This window comes from Notamacropus eugenii, chromosome 3 (assembly GCF_028372415.1).
Source record: "Notamacropus eugenii isolate mMacEug1 chromosome 3, mMacEug1.pri_v2, whole genome shotgun sequence".
NCBI classification, from domain to species: Eukaryota; Metazoa; Chordata; class Mammalia; order Diprotodontia; family Macropodidae; genus Notamacropus; species Notamacropus eugenii.
In genome coordinates, this window is record NC_092874.1 from 125,908,724 (window position 1) to 125,929,085 (window position 20,362).

At 36.4% G+C, this 20,362-nt stretch overlaps 1 protein-coding gene across 3 annotated transcripts in view; it reads left to right on the forward strand.

Annotated features, from left to right (window-relative positions):
- The window catches only part of POT1 (protection of telomeres 1), a 115,686-nt gene that overhangs the window by 1,561 nt on the left and 93,763 nt on the right, over positions 1-20,362 (forward strand). For all 3 annotated transcript variants that reach the window (XM_072652840.1, XM_072652841.1, XM_072652842.1), the window contains exons 2-4: positions 340-513; positions 13,644-13,716; positions 17,063-17,154. In XM_072652840.1, the coding sequence (XP_072508941.1) occupies positions 391-513; positions 13,644-13,716; positions 17,063-17,154 (288 nt within the window). In that variant the 5' untranslated portion in view covers positions 340-390. The remainder of the gene's footprint in view (positions 1-339; positions 514-13,643; positions 13,717-17,062; positions 17,155-20,362) is intronic.

Here is a 20,362-nt window from a genome sequence, read left to right on the forward strand (position 1 = left end):
TTTATGTAAAACCTTTGTAAACCTCAAAAGCCCTATTTGAAAAAAAAGTTATTGTTATGAAGAAGCTTGTTATAATTCTTGTATTCAAGGGGGCTGTCACTTTAGAAAAAAACAAATTAGAAGTTGAGGTCATAATATGCTTAACAACATATGTGACAACCACAGAAAGTGCTAAGGGACGTAGGTGTCTGTAAAGGGAATGGGACCGTGCAAGCCGGACAGGAAAATCAGTATTAGAACCCCAATTTGTAGTTTTAGCTTTCTGTAATTTATAGTAACTTCTAAACTTGGTAATAATGGCAGTTTACTTCTGTTATATATTGGTTTTTGTGCCCTCAGACAAATACTAGCAATCAAGTAATCTAATTGGAGTTGATTTTAAATGCAAATATGCCCCTTCACCTAATAAAGGAAGTCAATGGAGTTCCTGAAGTTCAATTACCAAGCTACTTTGAAGAAGTGGATCTCAGAACTCTACAACTTGACTGTGATTATACTAACAAATTTATTCAGGTAAGGAGTTTTAAGAATTCGAAATTCCTTTTCGTAAAAAGCGTGCTAATAAATATATGTGTATTATATATATTTGCACATATATACGTATATGCACAATACATACATTTGTGTATATATATCTATAGTATTATTTGTTTCAAGAATATACCCAGCAGCAGATATTTAATTTTCAGAGGTCCCCTAGGTTTTCCTTATTATCTGGTTTTTATTCACAATCTCTTGATTATTTTACTTTTCCTGTCAAAGATGGGGTTGGTAAATTCAGACAAGTCTCCAACTAGAATTAATTAAACACTTACTATGTTCCATACATAGGAGATACAAATATAAGCAGAAGGACTGACAGCCTGTGCCCATAAGGAGCAACATTTTAATTCAGAAATCCCTTTATCTAGCCATAATCTATGCTTTTCTACCTTTCCTTTTGGCTTCCATTACCAAACCCTACTCTTTGTCCACACTGTGACATTTAATCCCTGGACCCTTCCATTCTTTCCCAGGCCATCATCACCTCCAGACTATGCCTTCTGCTTTTTTTCTCCATCTTGACCCTTTGGTGAACCAGTTCAGTTCTACTCGAAATCTTCTTCTTGAGTCCCTGACTCTCTTATCATATCAATAGTTGCACCCTGCCAAGCTTTAGCCTTGGATCACTTCCTACCATCTATTGTCTTTGATCCTGCTACCCCCGGATTTAACACAAAATCCTCTGGTTGGCGTTCAAAGCCCTTCATAACCAATTCTGTCCTGCAACCTTTTTAGTCTTCTTACTCTTTCATTCCTCCTCCCCTCTTTCCCCACAACACATACACTCTTTAATCCAGTGATATTGGACTCCTTGCTGTTCCATGAACACGACTTTATATCTCTTGGTGCTGGGCATTTGCTCTGGCTCACCCCCTTCCTCGAATGCTCTCCCTCTTCATCTCTTCCTCCAAGTTACCCTGACTTCCTTTAAGTCTCAAGTAAAATCCCATATCTAGTGGAAGCTTTTCCCAGTCCCTCTTAATCCTTGTTCCTTGCTTCAGTTAATTATTTCCTAATTATCCTGTGTATAGTTTGTTTATATATAAGTTTTCTTGTTTCCCCCATTAGATTGTGAGCTCTGAGGGCTCCTTGCCTATCTTTGTATCCCCAAATGCTTACTACAGGGCCTGGCACAGGATAGATGTTTAATAAATGCTTATTGACTTACTCAAAGAGGAAGATGATACACAAAAGGGAGCTGGAAAATTGGGGAAAGATGGTCAGAACCTCCTTTTAGAACTTTGCTTTGGATTTGTACACATATAGCTTGAAAGTTTTTGAAAATGTTTGTACCTTGTTTAATTGCATTTGGCAAATTTTTAATGTATCTCATTGGGTGCCCTGAACACAGGGCTGAAAGAATCTGAGGGTTTAAATCATCTTCATAGTCACCTGACAACAACACACTTTGCTGTTTGAATCTTCACTGCTTTTCTTATTCTACAAATCTTAACTTTGTTAGTTATTTGTTCTTAATGCCTATCTTGTAAAATCTCTAAATATTTAATATCCTCCACAGCCTCAGTTAACCATGCTTTAACCAGGTCTCTAGATATTTTAATCTTTGTATGTATGCTACCTTTAAAAAAAATAGGTAATACCAATAGGAAGGTAGATGTATTGATGATGGTTTTTCCTTTATGTTATTGTGGTCATTCTGTGAATTATTCTCCTGGTTTTTTGCTCTGCTCTGTGTTCATACCACTCTTCCCAAGTTTTTTCTGAAATCTTCATTTCTTATAGCATAATAATGTTTTCATATATTCATATACCACATTTTGTCTAAACATTCCTTAATTTATAGGTACCCAGCTTTCTTTTAGTTATTAGCTCTATGAAAAAATTTATTTCCCTGTTTTTGATGGCAGTATATATGCATAGTAGTGAACATACAGTTTTTGTTCTCCTTGAAGTATACCATAGTACATGTACTTTCTGAATGAGAGGTAGTGATTTTATTAGCATTACTCCGAATTGTTTTTCGTAGTGGTTCAAACAATTCATGGCTCCACCAATAGGGTTTTAGTGAGTTACTCCTTTCTCCCACTTAATTTTATAACATATGCTCCTTTCATTTGGGCATAAAGTTAGGTGGGAATTATTGTTGATCATATGCAGTAGAATATTTTAATCTTTTCTTCAATAACACTTCTGATTTTCACAAGAAATGTGTTGGTTTCATCTCTACTTCTCAGCAAAGATTTATAGTATAGTGTTTCTGTGAAAGATTTGATTAAGGTATAATTAGTCTTTCAAAATATATTGCTTCACACTTAGTGGTACTTTCTGAACTATTCTGCTGCATTTTGAAGATTAAAATATACTTGTCAAAGCAAATAAAAAACAAACCTAGCAAGTCTGATGTTCAGCCATAATCTTTGTCTTAATGTTTTTAATCCTAGTAGACACTACTGTTCTTATGTTTGTTTTAAAATTTATTTTAAAAATCATAATTGTTGATGATGTGACTAATTAGTAAGATAATTTGATGAAGTTTTTGGAAACTAGTAAAATACTAGTTTGGAAAAAGTTGAAAAAAGACATATTACTGTTAAATTTGTTCTTAAATAGATCCTTTCATTTTCTGACTATCTACATTATATGAATATACTACTAGAATTGTTTAATTCTATTGGTCATAAATGCCTTTTAGAAATATTCTTTTACCATTTTGGATTTTTTTTCCTAAGGTCTGTGGATTTATAATAAGACTAACATTAATGTTTGTTGAATAGAAATATTTGGGATCTATAATAAAATTAACATTTACACTTCTTATTTTAGTTTTTATGGGATCAGACATTAGGTGTTAATTCAGGGCAGTTCCCACATTTGTTTTTGTTTTTGTTCAGTTATTTTAGTTGTCTCTGATTCTTCTTGACACAATTTGGGGATTTTTTTGGCAAAGGTACAGGAGTCATTTGCCCTTGACCAGCTCATTTTCCAGACAAGGAAACTGAGGCAAACAGGGTTAAGTGACTTTGCCTAGCATCACACAGCCTCATAAGTATCTGAGATATTAGGGGATTTTGCATTACATTGGGAACAGTCAGCATTTATGACTAATTTGAAAATGTATTTTGAATTCCACATGGTTGTCTTTAAAACAAAGAAAGTCTTTGCATATTGTGTTTCTTTTAGTCCTTCTGTAAAAAGGAGGCTAATTAAAATATTGTATGCAATTCTAGCCATTTCAGTTCAGCAAATATTTTTAAATCAGTCATTGTGTATAACACTATTACTAGCTTTTGGATAAGACACAAAGTTCAATATAAAATTGTCCCTTCCCTCATGGAGGTATATGTATAGTAGGGGAAAATGTTGAGTAAACAATGATAATGATAATAACTGACATATTGTAACAGTAAGAACCCCGACATATACAGAGGGGCCTGCTATCACAGGTTCTTTGATCTACTTCTTTAAAATGAAAAGCAACTTTTGAGGAGTTAACAGTCATGTTAATCAAGCATGTATATCATTCAGTTAGTTTACGGGAAAAAGTCAGCACCCTGAACTTCAGAGAAAATAACAGAGAAATCCAAGATCTACAGACATGGCTTCCTCTGTTGGAGCATAATCACAATTCAACAAATAGGTCCATAACCTATAGGCTAACCATAGGCACCAACATCTGGATTTTCAAAGGGGGAGGGGCTCCTTAGCAGCTGTCCAGAGTCCTGGTCTGGCCAAACAAACACTTTCTTTTTTTTATTTTTTTTATTTATTTTTTTTTTTAATTTTTTAATTTTTTTAATGTTTAACAATCACTGCCATACAATTGCGATTTTATCCCTCCCCACCCACCCCCCACTACCTCCCTCCCTCCCCACGACTGCATACAATTCTGTATAGATTCTACATATACTTTCCTATTGAGTATATTTTCACTATAGTCATGCTATGTAGTCAGACTAAGATAAATGAAAGAATCCGTATAACAAATCAGAACATGATACACAAACAGATACACATACACAAACATGATCTGCTACATTATGTGAGTGACTTCCATATTTCTCTCTCTGAGTGTGAAAGGCATTTTGCCTTGAGGTCCACCATTGGGATTTTTTTTTTTTTTTCAGAAGTTCTTGTGTTATTACAAAAATCTAAGTCTACCAGAAAAAACTCTCACACACTGTGGTTGTTGCTGTGCATAAAGTTCTCCTGGTTCTGCTCCTTTCACTCAGCATCAGGTCATATAAGTCCTTCCAGGCCTCTCTGAAGTCTTCTTGTTCATCATTTCTTATGGCACAATAGTACTCCATTACATTCATATACCATAATTTATTCAGCCATTCCCCAATTGATGGACATCCCCCTGGCTTCCAGTTTTTGGCAACTACATAGAGTGCTGCTATAAATATTTTTGTACATGTGGGACCCTTTCCCATTTTTATGATCTCTTGGGGATATAGTCCTAGTAGCGATATTGCTGGGTCAAAGGGTATGCACATTTTTGTAGCCCTTTGGGCATAGTTCCAAATTGCTCTCCAGAATGGTTGGATGCGCTCACAGCTCCACCAACAATGAATTAGTGTTCCAACTCTCCCACATCCTCTCCAGCATTTATCATTTTCTTGTTCTGTCATGTTTGCCAATCTTATAGGTGTGATGTGGTACCTCAGAGTTGTTTTGATTTGCATCTCTCTAATCAATAGTGATTTAGAGCATTTTTTCATATGATTATAGATAGCTTTAATTTCTTCCTCTGAAAATTGCCTGTTCATATCCTTTGACCATTTATCAATTGGGGAATGACTTGTATGATTATACATTTGGGTCAGTTCTCTATATATTCTAGAAATGAGGCCTTTATCCCCGAGCTTAGCTGTAAAAATTTTTTCCCAATTTACTACATCCCTCCGGATTTTGGTTGCATTGGGTTTGGTTGTGCAAAAACTTCTCAGTTTAATGTACTCAAAGTTATCCATTTTGCATTTCATAATGCATTCTATCTCTCCTTTAGTAAAGAATTCTTCCCTTCTCCATAGATCTGATAAATACACTATTCCTTGCTTCTCCAGTTTGTTCATGGTATCAATCTTTATACCTAAATCATGTACCCATTTGGACTTTATTCTTGTGTACGGTGTCAGGTATGGGTCTATGCCTAATTTCCGCCACACTGTTATCCAGTTTTCCCAGCAATTTTTGTCAAACAATGAGTTCTTATCCCAGAAGCTGGGGTCCTTGGGTTTATCAAACAGAAGGTTGCTATATTCCTTGCCTACTGCATCTTGAGTGCCAAGTCTATTCCACTTGTCTACCTCTCTGTTTCTTAGCCAATACCAAGTGGTTTTGATAATTGCTGCTTTATAGTACAGTTTAAGGTCTGGTAGCGCTAGGCCACCTTCCCAAGCATTTCTTTTCATTAGTCCCTTTGATATTCTGGACCTTTTGTTTTTCCAAATGAATTTTGATATTATTTTATCCAGCTCTAGAAAGTAATTGTCTGATAGTTTAATTGGTATGGCACTAAATAAGTATATTAATTTGGGTAGAATTGTCATTTTTATTATATTAGCACGGCCTACCCATGAGCAACTAATGTTTTTCCACTTACTTAAATCTGACTTTATTTGTGCAAAAAGTGTCTTGTAATTGTGTTCATATAGTCCCTGGGTTTGTTTTGGCAGGTAGACTCCTAAGTATTTTATACTGTCTACCCTAACTTTAAATGGGATTTCTCTTTCTATCTCTTGCTGTTGAACTTTGTTGCTAATATATAGGAATGCAGAGGATTTGTGTGGGTTTATTTTGTACCCTGCAACTTTGCCAAAGTTGTTTATTAATTCAAGTAATTTTTTACTTGAATCTCTGGGATTCTCTAGGTAAATCATCATATCATCTGCAAAGAGTGATAACTTAGTTTCTTCTTTGGCTATTCTAATTCCTTGAATATCTTTATCTTGTCTAATTGCTACAGCTAACATTTCTAGTACCATATTGAATAATAGTGGTGATAATGGACAACCTTGTTTCACCCCTGATCTTATTGGGAATGCATCTAGCTTATCCCCATTGCATATAATGCTTGCTGAAGGTTTTAGATAGATACTGCTTATTATTTTGTGGAAAGTTCCCTTTATTCCTACGTTCTCCAATGTTTTTAGTAGGAATGGATGTTGTATTTTGTCAAAAGCTTTTTCTGCATCTATTGAGATAATCATGTGGTTTTTGTTAGCTTTGTTGTTGATGTGGTCGATAATGCTAATAGTTTTCCTAATATTGAACCAGCCCTGTAGTCCTGGTATGAATCCTACCTGATCATAATGTATTAATCTCGTGATAAGATGCTGTATTCGTTTTGCTAAAATCTTATTTAAAATTTTTGCATCTATATTCATTAGGGAAATTGGTCTATAATTTTCTTTCTCTGTTTTGTCTCTTCCTGGTTTGGGTATCAAGACCATATTTGTATCATAGAAAGAATTTGGGAGGACTCCTTCTTCCCCAATTTTCAAGAATAGTGTATGTAGTATTGGAATTAACTGTTCTTTAAATGTTTGATAGAATTCACTTGTGAATCCATCTGGCCCTGGAGATTTTTTCCTAGGGAGTTCATTGATGGCTTGTTCAATTTCTTTTTCTGAGATGGGGTTGTTTAAGTATTCAACTTCCTCTTCTGTTAATCTGGGCAATTTGTATTTTTTAAAATATTCATCCATCTCGTTTAGATTGTCGAATTTGTGGGCATAAAGTTGGGCAAAGTAGTTTCTAATTATTGTTTTAATTTCCTCCTCATTGGAGGTGAGTTCACCCCTTTCATTTTTAATGTTAGTAATTTGGTTTTCTTCTTTCTTTTTTTTGATCAGATTAACCAAAGGTTTATCAATTTTATTAGTTTTTTCATAAAACCAACTATTGGTTTTATTTATTAATTCAATAGTTTTCTTTATTTCAATTTTATTAATCTCTCCTTTGGTTTTCAGTATTTCTAATTTGGTATTTACTTGGGGATTTTCAATTTGTTCTTTTTCTAGCTTTTTCAACTGCAAGCCTAAGTCATTGATCTCCTCTTTCTCTATTTTATTTATGTAAGCATTCAGAGATATAAAACTTCCCCTAATAACTGCTTTTGCAGCGTCCCATAAGTTTTGGTACGTTGTCTCACTATTGTCATTCTCTTGAATGAAGTTGTTGATTGTTTCTATGATTTCTTCTTTAACCCAATCCTTCTTTAGAATTAGATTATTTAGTTTCCAATTGATTTTTGGTTTCTCTTTCCATGACCTTTTATTACATGTAATTTTTAATGCATTATGATCTGAAAAGGATGCATTGATTATCTCTACCTTTCTGCACTGGATTGTGAGATTTTTATGTCCTAGTACATGGTCAATTTTTGTAAATGTTCCATGTACCGCTGAGAAAAAGGTATATTCCTTTCTATTCCCATTTAATTTTCTCCAAAGATCTATCATATCTACCTTATCCAGAGTTTTATTTACCTCCTTAACCTCTTTCTTGTTTATTTTAAGGTTGGATTTATCGAGTTCAGAGAGGGGGAGGTTGAGGTCCCCCACTAGTATAGTTTTGCTATCAATTTCTTCCTTCAACTCCCCCAACCTCTCCTCTAAGAATCTGGATGCTATACCACTTGGAGCATACATGTTTAGTAATGATATTGCTTCATTGTCTATGGTGCCTTTTAGTAGGATATAGTTTCCATCCTTATCCCTTTTGATTAGATCTATTTCTGCTTTTGCTTTGTCTGAGATTAGGATTGCTACTCCTGCCTTTCTTACATGAGCTGAAGCACAATATATTCTGCTCCATCCTTTGACCTTTATCCTATGTGTATCCCCCCGTTTCAAATGTGTTTCTTGTAAGCAGCATATTGTTGGATTATGGCTTTTAATCCATTCTGCTATCCGTCTCCGTTTTATGGGAGAGTTCATCCCATTCACATTCACAGTTATGATTACAATCTGTGTATTTCCTTCCACCCTCTTTCCCACCATTTGTGCTTTTAACTCTCCCGTCTCCCTTCCCCTCCTCAATAGTATTCACTTTTCTCCCCCTCCTCCTGCAGCCTTCCCCTCCTTCTTTTAGCCCCCCTCCCTTTTAGTCCCCTTTACTCTTATTGCTTCTTTCCTCCCTTTTAGCCACCCTCCCCTTTCTTCCCCCTTCCCCTCCTACTACCTATAGAGCTAGTTAGGATTATCTGCTTAAGGTTATTGTTCCCTCCTTTGAACAAATCAGATGAGAGTACCTCTCAAACAATGCTCATCTCCCTCCCCTCCTTCCCTCTACTATGGTTTTGTACTTCTTCCTGTGATATAATTTGCCATTTTCTGCTTCCCCCTTTCCACACCTCCTATTACATTCCCTTCTCATACTTAAATCATATTTTTGACATGACATCATTTACTTTATGCCCGTTCCCTCTACATATATCCCTTTTATCATAATAGCTGCACAGTTCTCAAGATTAACAGGTATCATCTTCCCTTACAGGGAGGTAAACAGATTGCCCTAATTGAGTTGCAAGTTTTTGTTTTTGTTTTTTCCCCTCTGTTTACCTTTTTATGATTCTCTGGAGACCTGCATTTGAAGATCAAATTGTCTATTGAGTTCTGGTGTTTTGGTCAGGAAGCTCTGGAAATCCCTTATTTCGTTGAATGACTTTCTCCTTGCCTGAAATGTTATGCTGAACTTTGCTGGGTAGTTGATCCTCGGTTGGAGTCCCAACTCCTTTGCCTTACGGAATATTGGGTTCCAATTCTTTCGATCTTTTAATGTAGAAGCTGCAAGGTCCTGTGTGATCCTGACTGTGTGTCCTTGATATTTGAATTGTTTCTTTCTGGCTGCTTGTAGTATTTTCTCCTTCACTTGATAGCTCTGGAATTTGGCAACTATATTTCTTGGGGTTTTGAGTTTGGGATCCCTTTCCGGTGGGGAACGGTGGATTCTTTCGATGACTATTTTGCCCTCTGAGTCTAGTACTTCTGGGCAGTTTTCCTTGATGATTTCCTGGAAGATATTATCCAGACTCTTTTCTTCATCATGGATTTCTGGCAGGCCAATAATTCTTAGATTTTCTCTCCTGGATCTATTTTCCAGGTCAGTTGTTTTTCCAATTAAATATTTTAGATTTTCTTCTATCTTTTCATTCTTTACATTTTGTTTGACTGATTCTTGTTGCCTCATTGAGTCATTAGTTTCTACTTGCCCAATTCTAATCTTGATCGTATTGTTTTCTTCAGTTAGCTTTCGCATCTCCTTTTCCATCTGGCCAATTTTTCCCTTTAAGGAGCTATTTTCTCCATTTAATTTTTGTACTTCTTTTTCCATTCGACCAATTTTCCCAGTTAGGTTTTGGGTTTCCTTTTCCATCTGATCAATTTTCCCTATTAGGTTTTGAGTTTCCTTTTCCGTTTGATTAACTCTTCCTTTTAGGGAATTATTCTCTCCAGTTAATTTTTGAACTTCCTTTTCCATTTCTTCAATTTTCTTTTTCAGATTGATGTTCTCATCAGTGAATTCTTTTTTTATGGTTTTAAAATCATTGGCCAGTTTTTCTTTTATATCCTTCTTCAGACGTTCCAGGTAATCTAGTTGTGCTTGCGAGAAATTCATAGTCCCATCTGAGGTTTCAGATGGAAGTACAGTCTCAGCTCTGACCTCTTTGGTGTTTGTGTTTTGGTCCTTATCCCCATAGAAAGATTCTATGGTTTTTTCACTTTTCGTCTGCTTTTTCCGATTCATGATGTTGGCTGAGTGTTGTAGCTTTTGGTTCTTTCAGTCAGAAGATACAGATCTTTTAAGTTGAGTTGATGTTTGTCTAGGCTAAAAGCAGGCTTTTTTTTTGTTGTTGTTGTTTCCCAGATCAACCCTGGGTTTAGCTTGATAGGTGTGTGGGAGGTGTGGTCTGGTCTCAGGCTATCTCCTCAGCTGGCCTGAGGCAAAGGCAAGGTCCAGGGGGATGGTGATCCCAGCTTCCCTATTGTCTTCCCTTTTCCCCTGGAGGGCTGGGGCACGCCTAGAGGCTAATGCGTGTTCCCGCCCCTCCTGGGGCTCGTCTCCCGGGCTGAGGCTTGCTTGGGTCTCAGTGCGAATTTTTCTCTGCCCTGGGTCGTCTGTCCCTCCAGATAGCCTCCACCACGGTAGGAAGAATCCCCCTTTGCCACCTCTCCAGCCTCTGGTGTTATGAGACCACCCGCCCCCTTCTGCTGTACCCGCTGATCCAGGATTAATCTGGGGAAGAATTTTATGGTTCCCTTACGGTCATGGGGGGGAGGGGAGAGCACTTACTGATCACTCCGGCATCCCAGCTCCTCGATGTTCAAGTAGTGACCCACTGAAGTCCCGCCTTTAGGCTGAAGATTTCAAAGGCTGTTGCGCTGATATCATTGGCTCGGCCTGGCTTATCTCCTGCTCCGCTGGTCTCGCCCGCCACTCTCGGGCCCCTCGGGTCACCTCCGCCCTGCCGCGCCGACCGCGCTGCGCGCCGGGGTCTTACCCCCGCGGAACAGATCCCTCCCGTGGACCTTCCAGTCCAGCCTGGGCTCCGAATCTGTCAAAGTCCGTCTCCCACTGGATTCTACACCTCCAAAGTCTGGTCAGACTCTCCCCCCAGAAATATCCAAAGGAGTTTTTCCAGGAGCTTAGGTGAGTCGTTGCTTTCACTCCGCCATCTTCCAAACAAACACTTTCAATCTGTAAGCCCCCAAATAAAACCGCACCTCAGAATCTTTATATGCTTTTTAGAACCAGAGGGCATCACATCCCTTGAGAACCAGTGCCTCATTAACAAAAGGTGTGGACCTTCCTACAAATCTTCCAGGCCCAACAATAGGTGGGAGAGATCTTCCTTAATCAAATTATTCAGAGGTACTTTTAGTAAAACAAAAACAGCAAAAGATCCTACTTTGCTTGCCCTTACACATACAACACTTTAAGTTTTCAAAAGGGCTTTCCTCATAGCAATTCCATTAAAGCTGGAGTTTAGAGTTACTAATAATCTCATAATGCTTTCTTGACTTCTCTGCAACATTTGCTAGTATTGACCTTTCTCTCTTCTTGGATACTCTTTGTGCTGGATTTTTATGACATTGTTTCCTCCTAGCATATTGCTACTTCTCAGTCTATTTTGCTGGACAGTCATATCCTTGTGGCTGTACCTCAGGCATCAATTTTGGTCCCTCGGTCCCTCTTTTCTCCACTGTCTCTTTCCTAGTGATCTGATTAGTTCCATTGGGTTTAATTGTTATCTGTATGCAGATTACTCCTGAATCTACAAATCCAATGAGTTACTGTGGAAAGGACCCTGGATTTGGAGTCAGAGGCCTTCAGTTCAGATTTTAGCTTTGCCACCTTTTTGACCTTGGAAAATCCAAATTCACTTAAGCTCATGGTCTCAGTTTCCTTATCTGTAAAGTGAGGGAGTTGGACTGTATGGTCTGTAGCTTCAAATCTATTATCTTATCTCTCTTTAGCTTCAGTTCTGTATCACCACCTGCCTGTTGGCTTGTCTACCTGAGTCAGCCTTAGGCATTTCAAATTTAACATGTTTAAAATAGAACTCATTCTCTTTACCACAAACTTTACTATTCTTTAGAACTTTCTTATTAACGTTGAAGAAATCACTTTCCTTCTAGTTAACAAAGTTCACAACTCTGGAGTCATTTTTGACTGTTCATCTCCTCATACTCCATATCTAGTCTTGCCAACTACTAAAATATTTCTCACATTTGTCTTATATAACTAGCATTTACTTAGTGCTTTAAGATTTGCAAAAAAAAAAAAAAATCTCATTTTAACCTCACAACAACCTGTGAGGGAGATGCTTATTATTATCCTTGTTTGACAAATGAGGAAACTGAAGCAGACATAACTAGTGACTGTTTCAAGGCTGGATTTGAATTCTGGTCTCCTGACTCCAGGTCCAGCACACAGCTGCCTCTTTTCTGCATTTATACCTGCTGCTTTAGTTTAGGCCCATATCATGTCTTGCCTGACCTGTTAGATTACTTTCAATTTGCCCTGTATATATCTTGTATGAAAACTTATTTGCATGCTGTTTTCCACATTAAAATGTGAACTTCTTGAGAACAAGTACCGTGTTTTGCTTTTCTTCTTATCTCCAGACCTTATCACAGTATCTGGCACATAGTGAGCACTTAAATACACCTATTATTGAGACAGCTTCTAATTTGTATCCCTGCTTTACTCTCCTATCTTCTACAGAGTTGCTGAGTTGATATAAAAGCTTGAGTGTGACTGTATTACCATCCTGCTTAAGTGGCTCCCTAAAGCCAATCATAATCTGGCTCCAACCTCTCTTTGCAGACTGATACCACATTTAGTGCCCTTCATTTGTTCCTGCTAAACTGGCCAGTGTGTTGAAACTTATATGGAAATTTCATTTCAGGCTTCCTTCTGTTTGCATTAGGCTGTCTGGCCCCTATGCCTGGCACACTTTTCCTTTTTCACTTCCACCTCTGAGACTCGCTAGCATACTTCAAGTCTCCGATGAAATGTAACCTTCTGTAGGCATCCTTCTCTGAATTGTTTTGTTGTTTTGTTGTTTTTTTTGTTGTTTTTTTGTTTTGTTGTTCTTACCCCTTCAGAATCACATTATATTTATTGACATTTAGGTATGTTGTTATTTATATATATGCTTGTGGTTTCCTTGTAATAACTCTTTGAAGATAAGGACACTAAGCATAGTGCCTTGTATGTAGTAGGCATTTAATAAATGCTTACCAAATTGAATTGAGTGGGTGTTTGAAGGGGAATACATGAACCTGAGTATCCAGGCTTTATAATAGTTATTAAAGCTGCTGAAAAGCAGTCCCCCCCAGTTGATTGATGTGCTGTTGTGCCTTTTTTTTTGGCTAAGTCTTGGGGAATACCTATATCCTGACCTTTATTGAATTGCTATGACAAGGCAGGTATCTAGAATACCAAGACATTTATGTAGTTTTCTGTAAATGAGGCAAGATCCTAAGTCTTTATTCCATCTGAATTACTTCTATATTCAGCATAAAGCTCTACCCATAGGGGATCTTTGTTGAAATTGAAATCAGATTTCCCAGTGCCTTTCAACTATTGTTTAATTTTTTCCCTTTTTTTTGTTTTTAAAATTTCAGGGGACAGTTTCACTTATCTACTCTTTAACTCAACTTGGAGATGGAACAGCCTTTTTGAAGATAATATTACAAGGTGTGTAATATAAGAAACAGAAGTTAACCTATAGCACTCATCCACTTGGAAGTAAACCTTTGCTTTATAGTCTTATATTAAAATTCCTCACCTAATTGTTAAGTACTCTACACAATCTGATCCCACACTACCTTTTCAACATTTTTCTACTGTTCACCCACAAAAGTATTTGTTCCAGTCAGACTGCTATGATTTGTACCTCAAACATGGTTTGTGCATTCTAATTTTTGTGCTTTTGCTCACTCTTTTCTTCCTACCTGGACTCCCTTCCCTTTCTCCTTTACAAATCCCACTTGTTTTTCAAGGATTATCTTCCTACTTCAATATGTTACCTTCCCTGACCATTCATAGTATCCCAAAGTGATTTCTCCCTCCTCTGAATCCTGTACAGCACTTAGCTGTTTGTATCGCACATTTCTGTTTCTCATAGTATTGTATTTTTATTGTATTTTTAAATTGGTAATTTTCTTTTCACTCAGCAAGCATAAACAAGCACATGGAAAAACCAGCAAACCCAAAGCAAAGTATATTCCTGTGAAATAGTTTAGCAAAAACACCACAGTTGATGGTACATGTATCACTTTGTATGTCTTCTTGTATGTGCTTGTATTTTTCATATTTTTCTTTCCTTACTTTCTTTATAATTAGTCAACTTTGAATGTGTGTGCATGTCCCTGAGAGTGTGTGTGCTCCATACCCTTATGCCTTATTTCCCCAGCTATCCTGTAAACCACATGTGAGCAGGAACTATGTTATATGTATTTTTTTTATTCTTCCTTAGTATACACTCAGTAAATGTTTGATTGATTTTCCAGGCTGAAGAAATACCAAAATTAAAATATAGTGTTATAGAATGCAGAAATGCTTTTTTTTTTTAAGATGAGAGAGAGAAGAAATTTTTTTTTTGATAACTATATTTTAGGTTTCTGAAGTCAGTTTGCCTGTAGCAAATATGTCTTTGTGCTCATAAATATAAGTTCCTAGAGAATGCTGACCGACAAAGACTGGACAAAAGATATTAATTTCACTGTCTTTATATTTCATCTTACTTTACTCACAAAAAATTTTTTTCTGAACTTAACAAATACCAACCCAAATGAGCACCTTTATAGACAGTAAAAGTGAAAAAGAGGATAGTTCTTGAAATTTCAGGTCCTATTGTATATAAGCAGAACAGTAAATAGAGCCCTGGGCCTGAAGTCAGGAAGACAACACTGTGTGACCCTGAGTAAGTTGCTTAACTTTGCTCAGTAAAATTGAGGTAACTATCACCCAATAAACATGGGTGTTGTGAGCATCAGATAAGATAACATGTTAAGTGCTTTGTGAACATAAAAAAAAAAAACCCTCCAAAAATAAAGAGAAACAGACTTTGATAAACAAGGGTGATCAAAATGGTATAGGGCCTTTGAATCCATGTCATAATGATCATATCATATGAAACTGAAGGAATTAGAGATGTTTGCCTTGTATAACACAGAAGACTTAGGCAGGGCAGGCTAGCTGGCTGTCCTCAATTACTACATGGAGTATTCTGTGGAAGGATTAGATTTTTTTCTTTTTGTCTTCACTGGGCAGAAATAGGAGCAAGGGGTAGAAGTTAAAAAAAGAGATACATTTGGGTCTGATGTTAGCAAAATTGTCCCAACAATTGGAGAACTGTCCAAAAGTAGAATGGACTACTTTGGGAAGTAGCGAATTTTCCTTAGAAATTCCATGCAGACTATGGATGACCACTTGTAAAGGATGTTACAGTGGTCATTTCTTTTGTCTGCAAATTGGATATGACTTAGGTATGCTCACTTTTACTTACACCAAATCTTGTAATTGATGCCCTCACAGCATGTCTTTTAAATGTTGTCTCCTATTAACTCACACAGCTACAATCCTGTTTTGGTCTCTCATCACCTCTCATTGTTCTCTTGCAATAGCATTCTCTAACTGTTCTCTCAACCTCAAGTTTCACCCAATTTCAGTACATTCTTCTCTCAGCTGCCAAGATACGGTCTTCAAAGAATCTAAGCTCATAGTAGAGACAGAGCATTTATTCATTTAGTAAATATTCATTGAGCATCTAATAGTAACAAATTACTGTGCCTGATGCTGTGGGAGAACATTAGAATGTGAACCAATTTCTGAATTACTAGGTCTTAATGGATGGAATGCTGGACTTAGGGGTACCTGTGCACCTAAGTACTTCAGATACTTAGTAGCTCTGTGACCCTGGGGGAGTTACTTAATCTCACGCAGCCTGGGAGTCCTTGTTTGTAAAATGGGAATATTAGCATCTGTATCACTGGGTTGTTGTAAGAATGAAATAATTTATGTAACATGAGTTACAAACCTTAAACTGCTATTTAAAAGAGCTATTATAATCAGAGTCTGGAGCCTAATTACAGTTTGAATACTTACAAAGTGATGTATGAGTAAATATAAGCTAATGCAATCCAAGCAAAATATTAAGCAATGTCAGTCTTTGAATGATTACAGTTCAGTTATAGTTTATCTGGGAAAGTTTCTTGGAAGAAGAAGATTTTGACTTTATTTGAAAGAGGATAGATGTGCATTGGAGGGAAAGAAAGTGTTACTTTACCTATGGTAAAGTATGGCATGCATCTTATTTAAGTAGGAGAACTTTTATATGTGTACATATATGTAAAATTTACTTATGCCTTTTGAAAGTTGTTAGTGAGGTTAATCATTTTCATTTCTTTTTACTTAGACAAGCAGAATTATCTTTTATAAAATAAGTGGAAAGAAAAGAGTGTAGTGATTCCATCACATTAGCAGTATCAGGCTTTGACATTGAAAATTTATGGTAAAATTCATTTGTATTCAGGGCATGAAAAGCAAAGACAAAAATAACATTGAAGAAATGTGAGAATATTGATTAGTATTCAATAAAAATGGTTTCGTTTTTTGGTATGAACCATTGTAGAGTCCAAATTGAGCAATAATTTGCTTAAAGGAAACTTGTAGTTTATAAAATATCTATGGAAGAGAATTTGAAGGAAAATAAATACTAGAAGAATTATTAAAGTATGGTACTTAGTTATTTCTCCCTTAGAAAATTAGGTAAAAGATTATTTAAATTGAAATTTGTGATACTTTCATCTTCAATGATTAGTAAGATGTTATTTACTATTACAGTATAGTAAGTAGTATTTTATATGGTATTGTTGAAATGTTTTAAGTATTATAAACTAAAAATTTTAATTGCAATTCATAATTTCATTTCAATGTAAAAATAAAATAGACTTGTATAATTTTACTTTTTTATCATTTTTCTTGTGTGTGAAAAATGTTTTATGACAATATATGTTTTTTAATCCTATATTCCTCACAGAGAGAGAGAAATGTCATCCAGAAACCAGCACAATCAATGTATTATTCTTTGGAAATTTAGCTGAACAGTGTGCAAAAATTGTACATCAAGGGGTAAGGGATTTTTATTTTTTTATTTAGAAATAGTTTTATTTAACCTTAGTTCTTATCTTTTGGAAGAGTATTTTTGGGTAGGTTTGTATGCAAGCTAGTGAGGTTAGTTAATTATTTTAATAATTTTTTGTTTCTGTGTTCTCTTAAATATTTTTTATCTGACCTATTATTTCATTGGTGTAGGGAACTCTTGGTGAGGAACTTTATGACTGCAGATGAGCACTTTCTCTTTAATTTATTGTCTTGAGAGTTGCTTAGGATCCTGAGAGACAAAGTGATACTGCCACCTTGTGGTAGAGCACGGTATTTGATCCATGTGTTCCTGACTGCTGCTTTCTCTTAATCTCAGCGGTTTTCAGAGTGTAGCCTTTCAAATCCTGGAGGTCCCTGAGCCCCTTTCCAGGGGGCCAAAAGTTCAAAACTATTTTCATAATAATACTAAGATATTTAAATGTTAATATGGTAAATATTGATAGTTATAACTATCATAATATTAACAAAAAGCTCTTTGGGGAGTCCTCAATTTTTAAGAGTAAAAGGGGTCATGAGACCAAAACGTTGGAGTACTGCTCCATTACACTGTTCTGTATGAATTATTTTTCAGTTTTGAAGAAGATTGATTGAGAAGGAGTAGTGTAACAACTCTTAGGTGTGATGGAATGTATAGAAGTAGATTTGTAGTTAGATTTCTGATGATTTATTTTTTTTCAGCAACACGTTTAAGCCTTATCACTTACTCTTAAAAGGCAATAAAGATATTAGACAAGAAGAGCTTCCTCATGCAAAATGATTATACTTTTCAGGGAATTAGAGAGATTTCGTATTATAGGAGTAAACTGGGTTTTATTTCTATTTTTTTTCTGTTTTTATATTCTAAAAGATTCTTAAAGGTGTCATACTTTTCTTCCGGATTGTTTAGAGTTTTATTGTATAAGGTGACCAGCCAATTTTCTACATTGTATCATACTGTCTTGGGAATTATGTGATACAATTGATAGGTGGGATAGAAAAACAGTAATTACTCAGCCATTAATAGTCAAAACATTTTGGTGTAGTCTTTTCTGGTATTTTGTTGATATCAAGAGACAGAGGGTATATAAAAACTATCAGACTCATTGTATTCAATGCTTTATATCTTTTTCTCAAGATTAGGGTCACTGTGGAAAGAGGAAGAGTGTTGAGCAGTGTAAATTCTCTTTCTTTTTTTTTTTTGTATTAATTTATTTATTTCACTTTTAACATTCATTTTCACAGAATTTTTGGGCTCCAAATTTTCTCCCACCTTGTCCCCTCCCCCCACCCCAAAACACCAAGCATTCCAATTGCCCCCATCACCACTCCGCTCTCTCCTCCATCATTCCTCTCTGCCCTTGTCTCCATCCTCTCCTCTGTCCTGTTGTGCCAAATAACTTTCTATACCCCTTTACCTGTATTTCTTATTTCCTAGCGGCAAGAACAGTATTTGACAGTTATTCCTAAAACTTTGAGTTCCAACTTCTTTTCCTCCCTCCCTCCCCTCCCCCTCCCTTTGGAAGGCAAGCAATTCAGTATAGGCCAAATCTGTGTAGTTTTGCAAATGACTTCCATAATAGTCGTGTTGTATAAGACTAACTATATTTCCCTCCATCCTATCCTGCTTCCAATTACTTCTATTCTCTCTTTTGATCCTGTCCCTCCCTATGAGTGTCGACCTCAAATTGTACCCTCCTCCTCATGCCCTCCTTTCCATCGTCCCCCCCACCCTGTTTATCCCCTTGTCCCCCACCTTCCTGTATTGTAAGATAGGTTTTCATACCAAAATGAGTGTGCATTTTATTCCTTCCTTTAGTGGAATGTGATGAGAGTAAACTTCATGTTTTTCTCTCACCTCCCCTCTTTTTCCCCCAAACTAAAAAAATCTTTTGCTTGCCTCTTTTACGAGAGATAATTTGCCCCAATCCGTTTCTCCCTTTCTCCTCCCGTATATTTCTCTCTCACTGCTTGATTTCATTTTTTTTTTTAAGATACGATCCCATCCTATTCACTTCACTCTGCGGACTCTGTCTCTATGAGTGTGTGTGTGTGCATGTATGTGTGTGTAATCCCACCAAGTACCCAGATACTGAATAGTTTCAAGAGTTACTAATATTGTCTTTCCATGTAGGGATGTAAACAATTCAACTTTTATAAGTCCCTTATGACTTCTCTTTGCTGTTTACCTTTTCATGCTTCCCTTCATTCTTGTGTTTGAAAGTCAAATTTTCTTTTTAGCTCTGGTCTTTTCATCAAGAATGCTTGAAAGTCCTCTATTTCATTGAAAGACCAATTTTTCCCCTGAAGTATTATACTCAGTTTTGCTGGGTAGGTGATTCTTGGTTTTAGTCCTAGTTCCTTTGACTTCTGGAATATCCTATTCCATGCCCTTCGATCCCTTAATGTAGAAGCGGCTAGATCTTGTGTTATCCTGATTGTATTTCCACAATACTTGAATTGTTTCTTTCTAGCTGCTTGCAATATTTTCTCCTTGACCTGGGAACTCTGGAATTTGGCCACAATATTCCTAGGAGTTTCTCTTTTTGGATCTTTTTCAGGTGGTGATCGGTGGATTCTTTTCAATATTTATTTTGCCCTCTGGTTCTAGAATATCAGGGCAGTTTTCCTTGATAATTTCATGAAAGATGATGTCTAGGCTCTTTTTTTGATCATGGCTTTCAGGTAGGCCCATAATTTTTAAATTGTCTCTCCTGGATCTATTTTCCAGGTCAGTTGTTTTTCAAATGAGATATTTCATATTATCTTCCATTTTTTCATTCTTTTGGTTTTGTGATTTCTTGGTTTCTCGTAAAGTCATTAGCCTCCATCTGTTCCATTCTAATTTTGAAAGAACTATTTTCTTCAGTGAGCTTTGAATCTCCTTTTCCATTTGGCTAATTCTGCTTTTGAAAGCATTCTTCTCCTCATTGGCTTCTTGAACCTCCTTTGCCAATTGAGTTAGCCTATTTTTCAGGGTGTTATTTTCTTCAGCATTTTTTTGGGTCTCCTTTAGCAGGGAGCTGATCTGTTGTTCATACTTTGCTTGCAAGTCTTTTATTGCTCTTCCCAGTTTTTTCTCCACCTCTCTAACATAATTTTGAAAATTTTTTGAGCTCTTTATGGCCTTCCCCAGAACTGAGCAAGTCTTTCATTGCTCTTCCCAGTTTTTCCTCCACCTCTCTAACATAATTTTGAA